This window comes from Paramisgurnus dabryanus, chromosome 14, assembly GCF_030506205.2.
Source record: "Paramisgurnus dabryanus chromosome 14, PD_genome_1.1, whole genome shotgun sequence".
Classification (NCBI taxonomy): Eukaryota; Metazoa; Chordata; class Actinopteri; order Cypriniformes; family Cobitidae; genus Paramisgurnus; species Paramisgurnus dabryanus.
In genome coordinates, this window is record NC_133350.1 from 5,789,439 (window position 1) to 5,806,950 (window position 17,512).

At 40.7% G+C, this 17,512-nt stretch overlaps 1 protein-coding gene across 9 annotated transcripts in view; it reads left to right on the plus strand.

Annotated features, from left to right (window-relative positions):
• Positions 1-17,512, plus strand: part of rnf207a (ring finger protein 207a) — a 31,448-nt gene extending 13,936 nt beyond the window's left edge. For 2 of the 9 annotated variants that reach the window (XM_065241153.1, XM_065241146.2), the window contains 6 exons: positions 4,065-4,230; positions 14,643-14,828; positions 14,911-14,962; positions 15,061-15,178; positions 15,260-15,331; positions 17,037-17,512. In XM_065241153.1, the coding sequence (XP_065097225.1) occupies positions 4,084-4,230; positions 14,643-14,828; positions 14,911-14,962; positions 15,061-15,178; positions 15,260-15,331; positions 17,037-17,130 (669 nt within the window). In that variant the 5' untranslated portion in view covers positions 4,065-4,083 and the 3' untranslated portion in view covers positions 17,131-17,512. Of the gene's footprint in view, positions 1-2,756; positions 3,511-4,064; positions 4,231-14,642; positions 14,829-14,910; positions 14,963-15,060; positions 15,179-15,259; positions 15,332-17,036 lie in introns of those variants that run through there. The other 7 variants (XM_065241148.2, XM_065241152.2, XM_065241150.2 and 4 more) reach the window with 7 other exon arrangements.

Sequence of the window (17,512 nt, forward strand, 5' to 3'; positions counted from 1 at the left end):
TCTCCGCAAGCATGTGAAAAAATAGGTCATTGAAATTTGGCTCTCCTTATGATGTCATAAGGGGATCTTATTATAATAATACTGCCCCTTAATCTGCACTATCCAACCACGGCACAGCCATTTAGTGCAGAGAGAAAGAGAGAGAGAAAATAATTCACATCACAAATGAGTTTCAATTGCAACAAATCACCATCATTGCGATCAGTGTTTGCATTTCATCAGCTCATTTGCATTTTAAAGGACACACCCAAATGCCACATTTTTGCTCACACCTACAAAGTGTAAATTTTAACATGCTATAATAAATTATCTATATGGTATCTTGAGATGGGCCTCATTTTTATGACTTTTTTAAAAAAAATACATTAATTTATCATAAATTGTTGGGGATGGGTTTACTTTCTGAGACCAACACATTTTAAATAATATTATAGACCAAAAATAACATTCAACCAGTCCAATGGAGATTGTTTTTATAAAAAACACAAATTGAATGCCATTGTTGTTGTGATGCGTTGCTTCATAAATGAAGTTTACTGTTATACTATTTTACTGTCATGGTAAACATCTCCGAAACTCATTTTTTTGTTATTGCTCTTTGTGTGCGCTGAATAGATCTCAAACCAGACAACAGGAAGGAGACAGACTCAGCCAGTTAATAAGCTCCTAACCAGAAAAAAACATTTATGTAATCCGTCCTCACAATGTACCAGGTGACAACTGTCCGGTTATAGCCAGAGTTAGTCCTGTGCCAGGTGCCGGGGTGACAACAGGAGGCAGACAGAGACAGGACCCAGATTTCCTGGAAAGCTTTCATTCCAGAAGAGAGTTATGCTACCGACTGGAGAGCTTTTGAGCTGTATTCATTATATAGCTTCATACATGAGTACTGCTGTCATACAGTATCAGTTTCGCGTTTTAGCTAGTAATCTGGATGAGTGCGGCTACAGGACAACCTGATACCGGCATGCACAGCAATTGTGTATTAGTACTGTGGTCAGTTTGTATGACCGAATGCGTATTAAATATAGGAATCTGATGCTAGATCGAGATTCCATAAATCCACAAAATCACAGTGTTGTGAAAGGCCGGGTTATGTTGTGTTGTGGTTATGTCAGAGCTCTTATGAATTATGGAATTAACTGAAGGAGATTTTATCAAGCACTTTTCCAAGAAACTAAAGAAGCGGATTGGAAGTGCAGGGATAGCAGCGCACCGTGGTTCAGACCTAAACCGTCGTAAAGTTATTTTGAATATTTATGTCAAAATGAAGTTTTAACCTGTTTTTCTAGTTGAATTAGCTTGTTTAAACTTTACACTAAAGCCACACTTTTACATGGATGAATATCAGTGCTTTAGGGAAAAAATGAAACTATGCGTTTCTGCAAACAATGCAGTAGTTCATATCAACCAAGTTCATTAGTACTTTTTATTGTAAATTTCAACAGTATATCAGTTATATGCATCAACAGTTTTGGCCTGGAACAATTTGAAAGTGGACAATGTCAGTGGCGGCCAGTGACTTCTTTTTTCGAGAGCGCATGATGCGAAGTTCGTCACAACATGTTTGAAGCTGTCATGTTTGTGGTTCCTAATTTCAAAATATGCATTCGGGCGCATCAAGTGAACCTATGTGCATCATGTGTCTTGTCAAAATAAATGCCTGCTGCAGATGCGTCTAAAGGATTTATGATAAAAGAGACGCTTGTGTTTGCCCAGTGTTGGGTGTAACTAGTTACAAAGTAACTAGTTACTGTAATAATATTACTTTTTTCAGTAACTAGTAGTGTAAGGCATTACCCGTCTGAAAATGGTAATATTATTACAGTTTCCCTGAGCTAGTTACTTGAGTTACATTCGCCAGTAGCACCTTTAACACACAAGGCACAAAACACAGAGAACAAAAGGGAAGGGGAGGTGGGCGTGAATGGAACACTGATTGGTCTAAGTTTGGCACGAGGTATCATTTACCATCACCGATTGGTCGACACCCGGCAGCCAGCAGCACAGAGCGGCAGCGGCACACTCAAAGACAGATCGGGAAAATGGAAGCGTCAACAACGGCAAGCTCTTTTTCAGAGGAAGGTTCCCAGCAACAGAAAGCTAGTTTCGACGGGTGGAGATTCAGTCATATTTTATTATGTTCAACGGAAGGAAAATAACTTGACGGTGAAGTGCACACTCTTTAATGTTTCTCCGAACGCTGTGCCCCACGTCCGGTAGTGGGTAAGGAAGCCAGCATTTTCTTGGCCGTGGCTTGCCCAAATAAACATTCTTGTCCAGAAAAAAAATGTAACTAGTAATATAACTAGTAATATAACTAGTTACTTTCTCCAGGGAGTAATAAAGTAAAGTAAGGCATTACTATTTTTGAGAGTAATATGTAATACGTAATATATTACTTTTTTGAGTAACTAGCCCCAACACTGTGTTTGCCAGATACTCGCATAATCTCATGCGTAATCAGAGTTTACTGTTAAGGGAGTGTCTTGCGTGTATTTTGTGACCGTGAGCGTCTCTTTTATCATAAACGGTTGTGACGCGTGTGCAGCAGGCACTTATTTTGACAAAACACGTGATGCACATGGTTCACATGACGCAACAAACACATATTTTGAAAACACAAGCCACACATGACACTCTGTGCACTTATTTTGAATTTGCGCCCCTCGGAAGAGCAGTCACAAGCCGCCGCTGGAAAATGTAAACTTGAATATTAGTATATTAGAATATTAAGCAATGTAACATTCACAGAACAGTCATTTCTGAAAGGCAGGCAAATGAGTGCTAGAAATACAGGTTTCGCTGATGAAGTAGTCTGCTGGGTCTTAAAAGCTGCCAGTTTAGGTATGTTGTTATGTAATGATATGACATACATACCGTACACTTCATAAGTGTTGCCTTAGGGTCGAAATATTTTGAGGGGCCACTGTAGAATATCAGTATGTTTAGTCCTAATCCTCTGAGCCTTCCATGATTAAAAGGTTTCCACACAGACATCATCTCTCCTCGTCTATTAAGTAATCATGATGCACGTATTTTAATTATCATGTAATGCAACATCATCTGCTCTTTACGCTTACATATAAGACTCCTCAATATGCGGCTACATGAAAGATCACAATGCATACGTCCGTTTCCCTACGGCAACCTCCATATCTCCACAGAGAGAGTCTGTGACGCAAGTGTCTGTGACAACTTTCCACATCAATCATGACAGGACGAAGCTTGGAGGTCAGGTATCTCTCACTATTTTTAACAGAATTTCAAAGAAATGTCTGGGATTCAGCTCATTGCAACACACAGGAGAGGAGATTGTTCCATGCGGCTGATGTCATCCCTGGTGCCTTCTTCTTAAATTGGTCAAAAGTTAGGGGGCAGGATTACTGATTGCTTTCCTCTGAGAAGATACAGTGATTCAGAGTTAGAGACACAGAGTCCCGACTCACTGGAGGGACAGTACATGTCTGGTAGCCAGAGAAGAGAGATTAAAGGAACATTGAAACTAAGGTAACTCTTTTTAATCTTAAATGTTTGTTTAGTAACATTGTGAGCTTTGGGATTGGACTGAAGCTCAGAAATGTCAATATTTCAGTGGAGGTTTGTGGAGAATGGCAATGTTGCTTTTCTGTGCCCAGTTAATTCTAATATATTGTGACTGTTGATAGTCATAGAAAATGTAGCTAAAAATGTACTTTATGAATGTTTAGGTTCATGTTGTTATGAATTTGACATTAAAATATGTCATTGATTTGATGGTTGTTGCAATGTTGCAAGTTGATAAAGTATATACTAGAATTGTTTGCTCAGAAAAATCTTTGATGAATAAAAGGCTTGTTTGGGTAGAAAAAATACTTTTTTGTTTTGTTTTGCGTTTTGTATTTGAGGTCTACTATTCATTTTCTTATTCCCTATGCCAAGTTAATAAATAGGCTAGTATAACATAATCTACATATAAGGAATGGGGAGAAAAGCAGACAACTAAATGAAGTAGCCTCTTCTGAGTTTTGGGACGTTATTTTGATTCAATAATTTCTATGCATGCTTCTCTGTCTCCTTTACAGGCTGCAGTCTCCGTTGCCTATGTCGTGCCCGTCTCCTTCGCTCAATGACATGCCTTTAGGCCGCAAGCCCCCCTCTCACCGTTACATTTGCACCAAGGTGCTGCTGGCCGAGGGCCGAGAGTCACCGTTCACCGAACACTGTCGAAACTTTGAGAAGAGCTACAGGGTGAGAATTAATCATTCAATACCAACTACTACAGCCATTCAGGCTTTAACCCTTTAACTGGCACAGCCCTTTTTGAGTGGGGTGTGAAAAGATGATGTACCCCTTCAAATGAATATAACAACAACAACAAAAATTGGGTCTAGAAGCCTAATTTTGGTTTTGTTTTAAAGATTACACTTTTACCGGTTAACTGGCACTGTGCCGTGAGTGGGACACCCGAGTTTGCTTTAAAAATGTTTCATGTAAATGTTAATCTATCACAACAAACTACAAATTGCTGGAAAGGTCTAAGAATGTAGTTTTTATATTTCAAAACCTTTTAGCAGTAATAATAATGCAGTGACTGTAATTTATTAATTTGTGACAAGAGTATGCAGCAACCCTGACAGCAAACCAACACAAACCTAATTTGTATTTGTATAAAATAATACTATATTGCATTATTTTATTTGTTACAATAAATTTAAACTGCTATACATTTTTTTTCTTATTTAATATTTTCACCTCCAGACACTTCCGGAAAAACATTAACCTCCTAAGACCCGAGCTTTGGTTTGTATTTTTTTTCCCAGATTTTTTCCAGATATTTTGGGGTTAGGAAGAACCAATAAATATAATAAAATATTTTTCATAGAACCTGAAGCAGTGTGTTATTGTCCATGTACAACAGGTTCCAGTTAAAGGCTCACCGCTGAACTTTTTGGCCACTAGGGGGTGCTATACATGTATTGGCCTAGAGGCCACAAGCGCCGCAGCACTGACGCAAAGGAAAAGAAGACAAATCTTTAGGTCACAAAGTGTGCCTTCCGGCATTTCATATGAATATAATATCATGGGTTTTATTTTTTTCAAATGCCAAAAGATTGCATAGCTCACGTTTACAAGCCAGTTGTAACAATGGTCGCTTGGTTAAAGTTTATTAAAAAAATTGCCTTAAAGGGGAATCACCCGTGTCATAGGTCCATGAGGTTACCACAGCGCCACAGTGTCACGTGATATAAGTCTCTCTCTTCACTCGCCAAGTAGCCTCTAGTAAAATTCATGTTAAAAAAAATTGTGTTCAGGCGCCAGACAGGACTTATATATGCAAGCAATATAACATTACTGACTAGTCCAAAAGCATGATGGCCAAGTCAGTATCGGTCAGGAACCCCTCCTCCTCCTTTAGTGGCCCAATATTGATCCTCGTCCTTCTTTTTATTCTGTCACTCTCCCGTTTTCTCTTTCTGGTCTCCTCCGACAAAACCTTGGGTTTCTTTTTTTTAGTTGCTGCTTCGGCCATGACAAAAACATCAGAAAAATAAATAGTTGCGCTCTCACGTCCGAATTTGAGGAAGTGGGGGAAGTGATATGCCATAAAGCAGATTTTTGTAGTTCTTTTTTGTGCTCGGGTTACTACCCGAAACCCCAAGTTTAAAAGTGCGAGTTAAAGTGATACAGACCCCGTCAGGCTATTGTAGACATGCCATTCAACCTATTTTAAGTCGATGTACCATCACAAGGGTCTTGAAAAATATATTATTGTGGAGGCTAACCTCTAAGCCTTAGCATGGATGGCATGGTGTTCTCAACGCGTAGCAGAAAGAAGTCCAGACTCTTTAGCTCTCTTTGGGTGGTGTTCCCGTTTATTATAAATATATCAAAAGAGATACCATAAAATCATTCTTTGCCCAGTGTTGATTGATAAAGTGCTGTTGTGCTGATAAATAAATTGTTGTGGCAGACTCACGGCTACGGTAAGAACCGTGTGTTCCCCACCATCCACACCTTTCTCACTAATTACCACACCTGTAGATATATCTACTTGCCAGTGACGTGATACACCCAGTGCAATACTCCCCCTAGTGACCAAAATAAGCAATAACTAAATAAACCAAACTAAGGGTGAATATAAATGGCTCCTACACCCCGGCCCCATAATTGTGACTATTTATTTTAACCACAATTACCCAAATCCTCTAATTTAAACTAAAGGAGCCATTTTGCAAAAAAAAAATAAAAAAAATCTTCTCTTAAGCCTAGGACATCTGTACTCAGGTCATCTAGCCAGGTCCTCATCTATGACACTTCGGCTTCCATCAATAGGCAGATCTTTGTTACAGGCCGGTCCAGCTGACCCGTTTTTGTCCTCAGCTGAACTGAGCGGACAAAGCCTTTCTTGTCGGGATAAGTCCGTGTAATTCTTCCCATCAACCAAGACCCTCGTGGGGCAACAGGATCCATTACAACCACAATATCTCCAATGGAAAAGCTTCTTTTTGGTCTCGTCCACTTCTGCCTCTCCTGGAGTAGCGGTAAGTATTCCCTCACCCAGCGCTTCCAAAAGAGGTCTGATAAAAACTGCACCTGCCTCCATCTTCTCTTCATGTACAGGTCATCCTTACAAAAGAGCCCAGGAGATAAGTAAGGCTTTGACTTTAAAAGCAGGATGTGATTGGGTGTAAGGGCTTCAAGGTCATTCGCATCATCAGAGGCCTTTGTGATGGGACGACTATTAAGAATGGCTTCAACTTCGCAAAGAATAGTATGAAATCCCTCATCATCCAATATTTGAAGTCTGAGTGTGGAAGAGAGGACCTTTCTCACAAGACGAATAAGCCGTTCCCAAACCCCCCCCCTGGTGAGACCCAGCTGGAGGGTTAAAGGACCATGTTAGACCACTCTGCAGTAAGGCATGCTGAATCTTCTGATGGTTTAATTCAGCAATGGCTTTCCTTAACTCCCTTTCAGCTCCTATAAAGTTGGTGCCATTGTCTGATATCAGATGTGTCACCTGACCCCTGCGACACATAAAACGACGAATGGCATTTATACAGGAGTCAGTGTCTAAAGCATAAGCAACTTCGAGATGAACTGCCCTACTTGCCAAACAGGTAAAGAGAACGCCGTAGCGCTTCACTCTGCCCCGGCCTTTCTTTACCTCTATTGGCCCAAAGTAGTCAACGCCCACATTTGTGAAAGCAGGTAAATCTGGCACAATCCTCTCTACTGGTAAGTCAGCCATTTTCTGTTCCCCCATCTTTCCTTGAAGGCGGCGACACACTACACACTCAGAGATGACCTTCCTGCAGGCAGAATTGGCATGGGTAATCCAGTAATGCTTCCTAAAAGAGGACAGCATGTGATTTCTACCTGCATGACCCAGCTGTTGATGAATATGCTTTAAGAGGAGTTTGGACACATGTTGCTCTTTAGAAAGAATGACAGGATGTTTCTCCACTTCAGGCATAGCAGCCCTACTGAGCCTTCCTCCTACCCGCAGCAATCCGTCCTCCAACACTGGATCCAGCTTGTAGAGGTCGCTGCTTCGTTTAATAGTTCCTCCATCTTTCAAAACCGCAATCTCATCAGAAAACCTCTCTTGCAGGAAAAAGCCGATAATGGCACTTTCTGCCCTCTCGAGGTCACCTGTTGTCAGTGACTGTCCACGAAGTGCCAATTTTTCCCGTTGCATCTCGGCATAAGGGTGATTGTTTCTTCGGCCTCCATTGTTCTGGCCAATTCTTTCAGAGGATTCAAGAACCTTTCTCCTTTGTGACAATGTTAAAAGCACATTTCTAAGTCTAAGCATCCATGCCACAGACATTCTCAGCTTCTTAAAATCTGAAAAGTGATTTAAAAACACCTTTGTTGGATTCAGTGGACTATGGGAGACAAAGGCATTCACCAGCAGGTCTTTCTTCACCTCAGGGTCATCCACAGGAATCCAAGGTCGTTCCATGATAGTCTTAGGCCATTCAGCTTCCCTCCTCAAGAGAAATTCTGGTCCCTTCAGCCACCGCTGACATGCAAGGAATTCTTCAACACTTAAACCTCTAGATGCTTCATCTGCTGGATTCAGTCTTGTACCAATGTGTCTCCACTGTGCAACATGCGTTTCATTTCTGATTACAGCCACCCTGTTTGCCACGAACGTATGAAATCTTCTGGTCTCATTTCCAATATACTTCAAGACAGTTGTGCTATCTGTCCAGAACACTGATGGGCGTAGATCCAGCTGCAACTCCCTCTTCAGCATCTTGTCCACTCGGACAGCCAGGACAGCAGCAGTCAACTCAAGACGAGGAATCGTTGTTTGCTTTAAAGGAGCGACCCTGGCCTTGCCCAAAATAAAACCAATACTGACATGATTTCTCTCATTTTCCATCCTCAGATATGATACAGTACCGTAGCCATACTCACTAGCGTCGGAAAAGTGATGCATCTGCAGATGAGTAGGTGTTCCAAAATCCTTTGGCTTGATGCACCGTTCCACTGTAAATTTAGTGATGTGATGGAGACTAGCCAGCCATTTAGACCACTGCTCTGAGAAGACACGAGGTATGCTAGCATCCCAGCTGATGTTCAGCCTGCACATCTCCTGCAGCATTCTTTTAACAGGTAAAGTAAATGGTGCAAGAAAACCCAAAGGATCATAGATAGATGACACCACAGACAATATGCCACGCCTTGTATGTGGACGCTCTTTTATGGCTATCCTAAAGGTCAGAACGTCTGCATCTATGCACCAGTGAAGACCAAGAGCTGTTTCAACAGAACTTTCCCTTTGATCCAGGTCGAGCCCCCTAGTGGTCTTAGAACGCTGTAGCTCAGGAAAACTGGCCAAGACCGAACTGCTGTTGCTTGTCCATTTCAACAGGCGAAATCCTCCCTTTGCACAAGCTTCAGTCAATTCATGCACCATTTTTATGGCTTTGTCCTCTGATGCCACAGATTTTAGACAATCATCCATGTAGAAATTTTGAAGTATTGTGTTCAGAACGCTAGGTTCAAAGTTGTCTTCATAGTCTTGCACAATTCTCCTCAATGCATAATTCGCACAGCTGGGCGAAGACACGGCCCCAAAAAGGTGAACTCTCATCCGGTATTGCCTTGGAGCTTGACTCATATCGCCATCAGGATACCACAAGAAGCGTAAAAAGTCTGTGTGTTCTGGAGACACCATCACCTGATGGAACATGGCTTGAATGTCTGCCATCAGTGCTACACGTTCCTCTCGAAACCTGGTAAGTACGCCGAGTAAGGTGCTTGTGAGGTAAGGCCCCTGCAACAGCTGTGAATTCAATGAAATTCCTTTAAACACAGTAGCACAGTCAAAAACAACTCTAAGGGTTTTCTTTTTCGGATGATATACCCCGTGATGAGGAATATACCACACCTTGCCGTCAGCTCGCCTCAACTGCTGGTGTGGAACAAGCTCAGCATGACCCTTTTTAATGACTTCAGAGAGGAAAGCTGTGTACTCCTGATGATAATCTTTGTTTCTCTTGAACTTCCTATAAAGACTTAGGAGACGCTGCTCTGCAATGCTGTAATTATTTGGCAGGATGACATCTTCAGCCTTAAAAGGCAAGTCAAAGCGATAATGTCCTTCATCGAGCTGAATTGAGGACTCCATTATCTGCATGAACCTTTGATCCTCTCTGGAAAGACACACATCATCTGATTTTTCATTAAACTCCTGATTGTATTGAGCAACCAATAAGTCATGTAGCTTGGCGACTGAGATCCTATTGGCAGTGACGGCAGGCCGGCCAAACTTGCCCTTGCACTGCTCACCACCTCTCAATGAACCATTTACGACCCACCCCAGAAGGGTCCTTACAGCATATGGTCCTTCACCTTGGCTATTTATTATTTCCCATGGTTCCATAAGCTTTGGCGCATTGGTGCCTATCAATAATTCCACCTCTGCCTCAAGACTGGGAACATTAATGCCTTCAAGGTATTTCCATCCCTCTAGGTCCTGTCGAGTGAGAATATTATTCCTGCTCACAGGCATGGTCCTCTGAGTATAGACTTCAGGTAAGTCCAGGAAGTTTTCTTCATTCAAGCTGGAAACCTCGAGACCAGTAAGCAAGAATGTGTCTACAGACCTCTCTTGACCAAGGGTACGAAGAAGAATGTTAGTCTTGACTCCTGAAAGATTCAGTTTTCTCATGAGATGTTGAGTACAGAAAGAGGCTGAACTTCCAGGGTCTAGAAAGGCATAGGTGTTCACAACCGTGCTCCCGGACTTAGCCTTCACCTGTACAGGCACAATAGAGAGAACACTTTCATCACTTCCGGCCCCAGTATGGCCACATGTCTCCATTGACACAAGGGCATTGTTGACTGACACTTCCTGTATTTTAGCCTTAGAGTCATTGTGTAGGACAGTTGGATGTTTGCGTAAACAGATATCGCATGTTGAAGGCTTGTCACATTCTCTGCTCATATGACCTCTCCTCAGACAGCTGAAACACACTCTGGCTACTTTCAGAGCATCCAATTTTTCCCTGTGCGTCATCTCATAAAGCTGTGAACATTTCTCCAGCGTATGTTGGCTCTTACACACACAGCACAATTCTTCATTGTTTTTCTGTGAAGCTGGGCCTCTAGCCTGTTGGTGCCAAGCTGCTGATGTAGTTGGTCCTGAGGCAGTATTAATAGCAGCAACAGTAGCTTGGCCTCTTCCAGTATGTCTGCCCTTAGATTTAAAGTAAGGTTCTGACGGCATACCCTGTGGATCACTAAAGAGAGGGTCAGACAGGATCTTTACCTGACGCTCAATGAAGGCCACAAAGTCTGGGAACATAGCTCTGTAACCACGACGCTCCTGTAGCTCGCAGGCAACGGATCTCCATTTTTCCCTCAGTTTATATGGCAACTTCATCATTATAAGGCGAAGATTAGATGGAACGTTCATCTCCTCCATATGCTGTAAATCTTCCATAACATTGCAACAATCCCTTAAAAAGATTGAAAAAGACTGCAGAGCATTAGTGTCATCGACTCTCATTGTTGGCCACGTCATAGCCTTCTCTATATAAGCTACAGCAATTTTCATTTCGTTGCCAAAGTGTTCCTTTAATAGATTCTTTGCTCTCTCATAGCCCTGGCCAGAAACCATGTTATAGCAACTCCGAACAAGTTCTCTTGGCTGCCCTCTGGTGTATTGATCGAGATAATAAAGACATTCTTGTTTATCTGTAGTTTTCTTTTCAATAGCTTGTTCAAAAGCTCTAATGAAGGCAGCATATTTAAGTGGATCACCATCAAACTCTGGGATAGCCCGTGGAGGAAGAGAAGCTAAAGCTTGGTTCTGAACCAGCTGAGCAGTGATGTTAGTTTGCTGTTGCATAAGGTCATACAAAGTAGGATGTTGAACATTGTCAAGACAGGAATGAGGACGAGGCTGTAATTGCATACTTGTACTCCCTTGTGAAGTTGACGGCTGAAGTCCTGGTGCAACGTTGGTGGATCTGGGTCCCGGGGCATTCCCCTGTACTTCGGACCTGTAACAAGATGGCACATATGACACTGAGGACAAAGTGTTACTAGATCTTACTGAAGGCTGGGCTTGTGGAATATGCAGCCTTTCTTTAGGTCGTACAGTCAATGGCAGAGAATGGTCCTGTTGGAAACAGACAGTTTTAGGAAGTTGCGAGACAGAAGCTGTGTTCAATAAACTTGATGTTTGTGATTTCAAGTGAGCATGCAAATAGGCATTCATAGCATCTTCTCCATTATCCTCTTCATACTCATCCACATCTTTAACACCACATACATTTTCAAACACAGTCAATTTAGCTGTAGCAGCAGCCAACTTGGCCTCAACCTCTAGCTGCTCTCTTTTCCTTCTCAGTTTTGCCTTTTCAATTTGAAGGGCTGCTTCTTCAGCATCAAGATCATGCATTTTTCTCAAAGCTGCTGCAGACTGTAAAAGTGCAGCCCTTTCAGCCTTTGCCTTTAGATGTACAGAACTAAGACTGGAAGCCTTTGAATGAACAGAAGAGCGACCTTTATGTTTTGACCCTTTACTTGAAACATTGGATATACTATCCTCAGGCCTTATATCAGAATTTATTATAGACAGCACATCAAGAGTCTCATCATCCCTTTTCACAGCAGTATCAGCCAACCATTGCTTCACATCATTCTCAAATGTATTCATTCCATTTAGTTTCTGTGCAAACCAATTTTGTTGTTTGTCATATTCAAGGTCTGGCATAGGCATTTCCAACAATGTAGTTTGAGTTTCTAAAACCTCTTTACACAACATGGTATATTTGTTTAAACATTTCTTCACATCAGACACAGTTTGAGATGTCACTTTTCCAGTTAAAAGCTCATTAATCCTTTGCTTGATTTTATTAACTTGCACAAGTTGGGATTTACGTTTTTTCTGCAGGTTTTCAAACAGCATTGTAAGTCCTTTAGCAGTTAATTTTCTTGTGCGTTTCCCTAAGTCATCAACAACCGAACTAGGTTTATCAGGATAATTATTTTCACCTGTAACCGCCAAAGTGCCTTTGGCATTGTCAAACAATTGTTCTTCCTCTGCACTCATTGTGTGTTAAGCGCATTAAATTCAAGCGCTCGATGAAACAGCACAATAACCTTACTTGTGCGGAGACAGCCTATAGAACTCACAACACAGGACTTTCAACTAACAGCACAAGTAGCCTAATATTACAAAGCCACAGCACTGAAACAGTATTTCAATTTAGTTTCAAAGGTCCAAGTTTACTTTTCAATTCCATCCGCAGAAAATATGAAAGTGTACCCACCAGCTTTCCGTGGTTGCAGTCTGTACTAGATAACAACGTGAAGACTTACAGATGTTTCGATTAAGACTCCCAGGCTCCTCAACGGGTAAACAATCCAATGACAAGCGATCCTTTCAATATCCAGATCCAAACAATCGGGAAAAGGTTCTTACGTTGTGGAGGCTAACCTCTAACCCCGGATTTCCACCGACTGCGGAGCGGCTGCAGATCAGCTCCGCTGCGTTACGTCTCCGCACTCTGCCGTCCGTCAATACCCACCAGTTCCGTTTTTGTTGCAGAGCGGCTGCGTGCTGAAGTGACGAGGTCATGAGGTCTTGTAAATTCACGTGATGATCGCATGATACCTAGTTCTGTCTCTGCCCATTATGCCGTTGAATTATGACGTTTTTACAAACCAGCCCAGATCACAACACGAGATCTCGCGTAGACAGAGCAGTACATCAAATTCATCCAAAATTCAAAAAATAAGAAGGCTGCTAAAACATTTATATATGATCTATCTTGTATTTATTTGAAACTCCCCCTGGCTCTGTTCCTGTCTATTATTTGTTGTTTTAGTATTAATGACTTTATTTGTGTGTGTTTGTAATGTTTGTATTGCAAAGATTTAATAAAAAAAACACGAGTTCTCGTGAATTCAGGTATGATCACGCGATAAAGTCATGGCTCCGCCCTGCGGAGCTGTCCGGCATCCGTCAAAAATAGAAGCTCTGCGTATTTGTGCCGGAGGGCTGCGGATGGCCGGAGCTGTGACGGATTCGGAGCGCAGTCAGTGGAAATACACACATTGACTTGAATGGAAACCGATTGACTCCGCCGCCGTTCCGCAACGGATCCGCAGCCGTTCCGCAGTCGGTGGAAATCCGGGGTAAGCCTTAGCATGGATGGCATGGTGTTCTCAACGCGTAGCAGAAAGAAGTCCAGACTCTTTAGCTCTCTTTGGGTGGTGTTCCCGTTTATTATAAATATATCAAAAGAGATACCATAAAATCATTCTTTGCCCAGTGTTGATTGATAAAGTGCTGTTGTGCTGATAAATAAATTGTTGTGGCAGACTCACGGCTACGGTAAGAACCGTGTGTTCCCCACCATCCACACCTTTCTCACTAATTACCACACCTGTAGATATATCTACTTGCCAGTGACGTGATACACCCAGTGCAATACTCCCCCTAGTGACCAAAATAAGCAATAACTAAATAAACCAAACTAAGGGTGAATATAAATGGCTCCTACAATTATGAAGGTTAAAAAACTACAAAGTGTCACTTTTTAAACAGAATTAAGTATTATGGTGCAAACAACAAAATAAAATTTGATTTCCACATATGTGGACATCCAAGTCTTAGGGGGTTAAAGCTGGTGTGTGCACTGTGGTCAATGTATCTTTTCACATAGGCTGTTTAGCGATGATATGAGGTTTCCATAGCATATCCGTCAGTTTGTTTTCAGCATCTATCTTTTTCTTTTGTCTTGTCTTGTTTTCTTGTCTTTTTTAATGTCTTTGAGCATATTGATTTGCTTCAAAGCCTAGAACTGTTATGAAGGTTTTCTAATTCTTCTAGTAAAACAGTATGAAACCAAGACTGCTAAAAAAGGTCACCATTGCACCTTGTAAAAAAAAATCATATCACTCAGATCATCTCTTTTGTACTTAATACACTTTCACTCTTTCCAAATACATGTGCTGCTGCATATTTCATGACCTTTGCAACCAAGCGAATCAGATGTTTTTTTATTCCACGCATGCATTTAAAAATATATTTTTAAATGTTATATTTATATTATATATTCTGAATCTCATTTTGAAATAACAGCATGTCTTCATTTATTAATTCCTAGTTTGTTTTAATAAGCCAGGTTCTTCATACAGAGGTCCAGAAGCTGAAGGATGAGGTTCAGGAGCTGCACAGAGACCTCACGAAGCATCATTCACTTATTAACACAGACACCATGAATGATATCCTGGAAAGGTCTTTGCTCATTGATGAACAGATCGCGTCTCAGTATTCTGCAGTGCAGACTCAAAGGGCTGTGTTTGAGGAGGTGAGGCTCAGATGCATTTAAAACGCATTAGTGAACTTTTAAGCATATTATTCTTTCAAATCACCTCTGGATTTGTTTCTAGATATGGGATGTGACCTTTCAAAGAGTAACAAATGAGCAGGAGATATATGAAGGTAACTTGTAAGTTCTGCCTCAGGGCTCATACATTTATGCAATGCCTGTATAGCTTTATTTGCACTAATTAGTGCACTAATTAGTTGTCTAATTACAGCGCAGCTTCATGACCTTCTGCAGCTGAAGCTGGAAAACTCTTATTTGACAACCATTGCACGACAGATCGGACCTTACATCCTATCCATAGCAAAAGTTAAAGAGCGTCTGGAACCCAGGTTTTCTTTGCACAAGATTACCATACTACAGGGTTAAAATGAAAAATCATAAATCATAATAGATTTTTTCGGTATTTACAGGTTTCAAAAGCCGTATAGTCCTGAGGATGATAGCATAGACACTACAGTACAGATCAATGAGGTGATAAACAGGTGATACAGTACTGTATACCAAACATGATGTTACTATAACACCATTTTGCATATGTGTTTCCCAGGCCCGGTACTAGGCTTGCTGGACTGGGGGGGCAGTCAGGATTTTTGGGTGGGCAGCCATTCCGCGACTAAAATGATTCATACACTAAAATTATGGATATTTCAATCCAATATTATTTTGCATAGGCTATGTCTTAAAATAAAGGGCCATTTATATGTCCTTTTGCACGTTCAAATTTTAAAAGTAGATCCGATTAGATTTATAATGATTTATAATGTTATAATGATTACACTTAATGTAGTTTTACACATTAAGTCACAGTTAATGAAATCAGGCAAGCAGGTGATATTAATGCAAAGCTGTACAAATAGCTATATTTTAATAATGTGTACACTGCATTTAATCTATTATTTCACTTACAGATAAATTAAAGCCATTCTTATAACTACCCAACATATGCCTTTCTTCTAATAAACACTTGTTAGGCACTTTATTTCCACTTCTCGAACATTTTCTTCATTTAAACTAATGCATTTTCAATGTGATATGTGATAAGCTATATTTTCATTCATTCCTGACCCTATCATACATGCTGCTGCAGCAACCTCAAATATCACAACAAAGCACAACGCTTTAACTAATCTATATTGAAACATCATGAAAGCAATTTGACATGCATGACAAATTCGTCAAAGGTTATCCTGTTTGCCTATAACAGCACCAGACAAAAGCACAAGCCCTAAAATACTGTAAGTGGGATTTGCGAAGAGACCAAAGATAACTCACACTGCTTTGTACATAACACAGCAAGCTAGATATTATAATACAACGCAACATTATAAAATACAACGTTTTACCTTACGATGACCTTGCGGAGTGAAAGCTCCTCCTGAACTTAAATGTCTGTAGATTTTTGTGTGTGAAGTTTTTTCTCAAACGCGAGCTGAATGAGATGATGACGATGAAAAAAAACGCTAAAATTTGATTGTAAAACTGCACACAATGCTCAGCTGTTACAATGCTGTATATTTACTGTAAAACCATCTTATATCAATTATATCTACTATATAGTATGCCACAACCAAACTGCATATTCTAATTTTAACAAACAGAACTACGTCTAAAACAAACACATTAAATGTCGCTGGAGACTTGCCATTGGCTTTTGTATTTGAATGAATAAGTAATGAGGTGAGTCTAAGGAAGGATAAGGTGCTATTTTGGGCATGTTTTCCTATAAAAAAAGTTTCATTTTAATATGTGTTGTGTTATTACGTTTATGTAATACTAAATTGCATCGTTTCTGATATATATTTTAAAGATGCAGGTTTTTTTTAGTCACCGTCATAGAGAACAGTAGTAGTTTTCATGTGAGTTAAATACTGCTGAAGACAGCTGCAATGCTTGAATAAGCTAATCAGACAATAATGGGTGGGAGCCGTAAACACTAGCTTTGCCAACAGAAGATATTTTATGTATAAAGAGACTCCGTTATTTTATGGTTGGCTGAATATTTTTGGGGGGGCAGAAGGAAAATCTGGGGGGGGCAATGCCCCCCACAGCCCCCCCGTAGACCCGGCCCTTTCATAGGATCGATTACTTTTGCACTTTTAACGCAATGCTCTACTGAGTTACAGAAACTTTAAATCAATGTGAATCAGAAAAGACAATATGCTTATAGCATCTGTTTTCCACCATCAGCAGCAATAAGAAGAGTTCCTCTGCAGTGTATGACTCAAGCACAGACAGATGTGTTATCCTGCAGCCTGATGGGATGTTTAAAAACGAGCAGTGACTCATGCCGGCAAGGAGAACAGAGGAATATTTCAGAGACCTCCTGTTGCAAAGACCTACCGCTATAGATCTGCATGTTTGGACAATGGTGAACATTAATGGCAATCATGGCAACACATGCACATGGAGTAGCTGGAAGGATGTGGATGGTGTTATCTCCTTTGCTAAGTCCTTTGCGAAAGAATATTTGAGTTACTGAAGGTGCCATTGTTTTGTGGACTGATAGATTATGACTTTTCTGTATAGACTGTTAAGAGAGTATACTGTAAATATATTATGATTAAAAATAAAATGTTGATTTTGCGTATATGTTTCTACATACCTGTCTAGGTTGTGTGTGGTCATTATGAACATGCTTAGTGAAAGCAAATAATGTAATAAAA